The sequence below is a fragment of the Neovison vison genome, chromosome 11 (assembly GCF_020171115.1).
Source record: "Neovison vison isolate M4711 chromosome 11, ASM_NN_V1, whole genome shotgun sequence".
Lineage (NCBI taxonomy): Eukaryota > Metazoa > Chordata > Mammalia > Carnivora > Mustelidae > Neogale > Neogale vison.
In genome coordinates, this window is record NC_058101.1 from 108419496 (window position 1) to 108425495 (window position 6000).

At 34.9% G+C, this 6000-nt stretch overlaps 1 protein-coding gene across 1 annotated transcript in view; it reads right to left on the minus strand.

The window, feature by feature from the left end:
• Positions 1-535, minus strand: part of LOC122889353 (microsomal triglyceride transfer protein) — a 45568-nt gene extending 45033 nt beyond the window's left edge. The window contains exon 1 of the mRNA XM_044224420.1: positions 170-535. Within this exon, the coding sequence (XP_044080355.1) occupies positions 170-230 (61 nt within the window). The 5' untranslated portion in view covers positions 231-535. The remainder of the gene's footprint in view (positions 1-169) is intronic.
• Positions 536-6000: the final 5465 nt, after the last annotated feature.

Below are 6000 nucleotides of genomic sequence, written 5' to 3' on the forward strand. Positions count from 1 at the left end.
GAATTCGGTTTTCATTCCAACCCAGGCATGACTTCACGAATATTCCAAAGTTATGTAGTTTTGAAGATGGTTTAGTTAGGAACTCTTTCACTAGTCACACATACACACAAACACACACTTTTTCCCTCAATGATTAAAAAACTAAGGTTTAGCAAAAATAAAAACTTACCTTTAACTGAAGCTGAGTATGAGGAAATGAAGCAGAGAAAAAGCACGGCGAGGAGAATCATATTGACTAGCTACCCTCTAATGCATCCAGTTCCCAGCCAGGAGTCACTGAGAAGTGGACTCTTCTGATGGCAGCGAGGAAGTGACCCTCCTCAGAACCTGCAACAAGCATGTTTATCTTTGGGGAAAGGTCAGATTCCAAACTCCAAAATGAGGACCTAAGGTCACCAAAGAACTCACTATTAATGATTAAACTTAGGTGGGCTGCAGTTTTCAGTCTCTTACTCTACTTAATTATTATTATTTTTTTTACTTAAGAAGAAAGATCAAGAAAATTTTCACTTTTGAGAGCTAAACCAGTCTGCCTTCCTATAAATTCAGAAGTGTGGAAGGACGCTTGAGAAAAACTGGTGGTGATACTTCTCTGCTCAGTACATAGTCATCATCATCCTATGTTAAGTGCTTTTCTGTACATTTTGCCACTTTATGTGGGAGGGTGGTGAGGATTCTCAAACTAAGCTAAACTTAATTGAATTTTATTACATCCTTGGAATTTTTTAAGACTATGTGTATGCTATTATTAAAAATTCATTTTGAATTTTAAGATTTATTTTTTAATTTTTAAGTTGTACCACCACCACCCACTTCAAAATAATGTTATAGCAGATAGAGCTTTCCATTTTGAAAACTAGATTGTTCTCTTTATATGCGAAATTAATGGGGTTGTAGTAAATCAGCACTATCACTAACAAGCTAGCAGGTCAAGTGAGGATATTATAGCAGACCTCTAGCTATTTCCATGACAGGAAACACTTATCTGAGTCCTCAGATTGGCTAGGTGTTCCCTGTGCTTTCTGGATCCCATTTCTAGGAAGAGATTCAGAGGCAAAATTCTAACCCTTAGCATTTTTGCTACAGAAAGTTAATTGGGAAATTTCTCTAGAATTAAAGTGAATATTCTAGTTTGGTTAAGTAAACCAACTCTTGTCCTTGAAAACTTCTGCAAAAGAAACCTGCTATGAAGAAAACCTACTAAAATGAGATGGTTGGTGGGGAGTGGGGTTGTCTGTAGGGATGTTTTGGCAGGGAATAAAGCACTGGTGAAGGTCTTTATTTGAATGAACTTCAAAATATTTACAGCTATCATTAAGTATAAACAGGTTCTTAAATCTTCCCTCTTCTTTCTCAAAGCCCTTTTCTAAAATCCTAACCTTAACTTTATATCTTTTAGACAACCCAGATAAAAAACAGCTATCTTAATGGGGTCACAAAATGAAATATAAAATTTTTAAACTTCCAAAGTTAAGCATATTACCTCTTGAAATATATTTTGTATAAAGAATTGCAGGATGAGGGGCACCTGGGTGGCTAAGTGCGTTAAGCCTCTGCCTTCAGCTCAGGTCATGATCCCGGGGTCCTGGGAGCCCCTGCTCAGCAGGGAGCCTGCTTCCCCCACCTCTCTCTGCCTACCTCTCTGCCTACTTGTGACCTCTGTCTGTCAAATAAATAAACAAAAATCTTAAAAAAAAAAAAAAAAGAATTGTAGGATGAAAATTGCCTTTATCACCTATTGATATTAAAACTTAATTTGCTATCCTAAGTTTCATATACAAATCATGGTTAAAGTACCTATACAAAAATAAAATGTTTGGCTGTGACTACATCAAAATTATAAATAATAAGTTTTCCTGGGGTAAACAGAAAAGGCCATTCTTAGAAAAATGTTTGTTGAAGAAATATAGGTTTTTATGAATAGCAGGAATTATAAGTACAAGGTAATGTGAAAGTGCTTTGCTGCTTTACATTTGAATGGATTTCTATGTCCTCTACAATATCCGCATTACATACATAGTGATATGAAGCCATTATAGACACATAAACTTTGCATTCTTATTTGTTGAAATTAAAGATTGGTTTGATTCATGTGATTCTATGAAAACTATCTTTTGTATTTCCAATTGAGGCTCACAGTTACATAGAGCTTTAATATTTGTGGTTAGACTATGCTATGCATGCATGATACGTGTCTCTTTGGGTAAAGTACCATTTGTTGTCAAGTGTTTGCCAGAGTCCAACCAATAAAAGACGTATCAGTATTGCTTCATAAAATAAATGCTGTTTCACTTGAGCATTTGCTTCGGACTAGAAAGAAAGCTTCTATGAATCATAGTATTAAACAAACATTTCAGCATAGGATGTTCAAAGGAGCCTGTTTCTGTTAGTAATAAATAACATCATCCTTAAATAACATCATCTTTTTATATTTTGCTTATAACTTTTACTTTGTACAAAGACATTTGAAAGACTTAAGACTGTTTTACCAGAAATAAATTAAGAATGTCAAACTCTTCCATATTCAGTGAATTCTGTGTACCGAAGAAGCAGCATTCTTCTCTGTTGCGCAGTTGATCAAGTAGAGCAAATATGGTATAATATATGTGGAAGATACCTCCCCAAACTCGTCACCTATTTTACATGGTATATGAAGCAGGACAGAAGCACAGCACAGTATAAAAATAGCAGAAGCTGCCATCTATGAAGCAATTACTATGTATAATACCCTATGCTGAACACTTCAGATTTTTTCCACTATAGCCTAACAATCAATTAACATATTAGAAAAATGAGGCTTGATTTAGTAAAGGATTGATTTAGTAAATGAGGTAAATTTAGTAAATGAGGATTGTTTGGTAAAAATAACTTATGAAATACAGAAAAATAAACCTTAAAACCTAATCACTACTCTATTCAAAAAATGTTATAGATAGGAAGTAGAAAAATTGATTTCTTAATGATGACAGAGAAATATTAATTGGGACTGTCACTAACTTTAGCAAATCCATCACAATTTTATACAGTGGCGAACAGAGCACTTGACTGTTGTGTTTAGATGTTCCAGCCAGAACGTACAGGGAAAAAATTGATTTGTGTTAAGCCGGTCAAAATCAAATAATAGATTTTAAAACAATTCTCTTGCAAATGAAATTCTATTGATAGTACATAATACTGTGGAATATCTGCTATACAACTCTTTTGCAGTGACAAATAAGAGACTATGACATAAAGATGGATGACTAATTCCAAAGTGCAGTTGTGTTTCTGTTGAGTATCAGAGGTTATTAGGAGTTAACTCAGTTTTGTAGATTGGAAGATAAATGAACTTCACCCACTAGAGGTTGGAAGGAAGTGTATTACCCTACCAGATAGAGATATAGGAAGTTAGGCTATAAGATAGCTATAGAAAGGGGGAAAAAAAAAAGTCTTTATAACATTAGAACATTAGAACACCTTACTCTTTTCTTAGGGGAAAAAAAAAACCCATGACATTAATAGGGGAAAAAGAATTAGGACATTTCAAATTACCCCTTAGTGGTCATAATAAAGTCTAATAGCATTTTTGATTCAGTGATGGAGTTAGAATTTTCAAGAGGTCTTACAAAAAATAATTCTGTTAGGTTGAGAATATTATGATGTAATGATCACTTTTATGCCAAGGCAAAAGTATAGGAGAATACACAAACTATTTTAAAAGGTATATCTTAAGAATTCTCTTGGGAAAAATGAGAACCTAGTTGCCTAACACTAAATGTCTTTCCTTAACAAGAATAAACTTGAGACTTAGGTTTCAAACATTTGAAATCTAAGGCTCTCTGAAAAGGATAGTAATTTTTCCAAAATGAAGTTATTAAAAACTTTACCCTCATCCCATCTACACACACACACATATATTTGACAACAACAACAAAAGTCCTTATGGTTCAGTAGTAACCCAACAGCTCCCTAAGAGCAGTCTAACTACATTATCTTTGGCCACAAAAAAAAAAAAACAAACCTGAATTTCTAACGTTTAAAGGAGAGAAAGGATGACTCTCTTTCAGTAGACTATTGTAAATAAAACAAAATTTAAATTTGGATCAGATTGATTTTAATTACTAAGGCAGTCCAGAGATTTCCCATATAGCCTACACCCAGTTATTCCTATTATCTTACAGTATTTGTAAGATTTGTTTTGGGTTTTTAAAATTAACAAAGCAATATTGATACATTATTATTAACTAAGATACATGCATATCTCATTTCATTCACTTCACTTTATTGTGCTTTATAGATCAAATTGGTGCCATTTTTCCAATAGCATTTGCTCACTCTATGACTCTGTCACATTTTGGTAATTCTTGCCATATTTCAAACTTTTTCCTTATTAATATATTTATTATAGTGATTCGTGATTAGTGATCTTTGGTGTTACTATTATAACTGTTTTAGGGTGCCACAAACCACATCTATATAAAATGGAGAATTTAATAAATAAATATGTGTGCTCTGAGTGCTTCACCAACCAAGCTCTTCCCCCAACTCTTTCCCTCTCCTTGGTTCTCCTTTTTCCCCGAGACACAATATTGAAATTCGACCAGTTGATAATCCTACAATGACCTCTAAGTGTTCAAGTGAAAGGAAGAATCACATGTCTCTCACTTTAAATAAAAAGCTAGAAATTATTAAGTTTAGTGAGGAAGGTATGTCAAAAGCCCAGATAGGCCAAAAGTTAGGCCTCTGATGCCAAACAATTAGTCAACTTTTGAATGCAAAGTTCTTGACGGAAATTAAAAGTGCTAGTCCAATGAACACAAGAGTGGTAAGAAGGTGAAACAAACTTCTTGCAGATATGAATAAAGGTGGAGAGATCTGAATTGAAGATCAAACCAGCCACAACATTCCCTCAAGCTAAAGCTTAATCCAGGGAAACTTCCTAATACTCCTCAGTTCCCTGAAGGGTGAGAGAGGTGAGGAAGCTGTAAAGTTTGAAGCGAACAGAAAAGTTGGAAGAAAAGTTGGAAGCTAGTAGAGGTTGGTTCATGAAGTTTAAAGAAAAGAGTCATCTCCATAACAAAAATGTGCAAGGTGAAGCAGCAAGTGTTGATGTAGAAGCTGCAGGAAGTTATCCAGAAGACCTAGATAAGTAATTCGTGAAGGTGGCTACATTAAATATAGATTTTTTGGTGTGGAAGAAACAGAAGAGGACGCCATCTAGGAATTTTATAGCTAAAGAGAAGTCAGTGCCTGGCTTCAGATCTTCAAAGGACAGGCTGTCTTGTTAGGTACAATGTAGCTTGTGACTTTAGGTTGAAGCCAATGCTCATTTGCCTTTCAGAAAATCCTAGGGCTCCTAAGAATCATGCTAAATCTACTCTGCCTGTGCTCTATCAGTGAAACAACAAAGCCTGGATGACAGCATATCTGTTTATCTGTTTCTAACATGGGCTACTAAATATTTTAAGCCCACTATTGAGACTTACTACTCAGAAGCCTTCCTTTCAACCCAAAATATTATTGCTCTACATCCTCTCCAACACACATTGTTTCCTGTCTTGCTAATTTTGGCCATTCTAACTGGTGTAAGGTGGTATCTCAATGTGGTTTTAATTTGAATCTCCCTAATGGGTAGTGATGTTGAACATTTTTTCATGTGTCTGAGAGCCATTTGTATGTCTTCATTAGAGAAGTGTCTGTTCATATCTTCTGCCCATTTTTTGATACGATTATCTGTTTTGTGTGTGTTGAGAAGTTCTTTATAGATCCTGGATATCAATCTTTTGTCTGTACTGTCATTTGCACATATCTTCTCCCATTCCGTGGGTTGCCTCTTTGTTTTGTTGACTGTTTCCTTTGCTGTGCAGAAGCTTTTGATCTTGATGAAGAGCAAGATCAAGTGGTTTCTTGAAATGGATTTACTCCTGGGGAAGATGCTGTGACATTCACTGAAATGACAACAAAAGATTTACATAAAATTAATTGATGAAGCAGCAACAGCAGGGTTTGACAGGATTGACT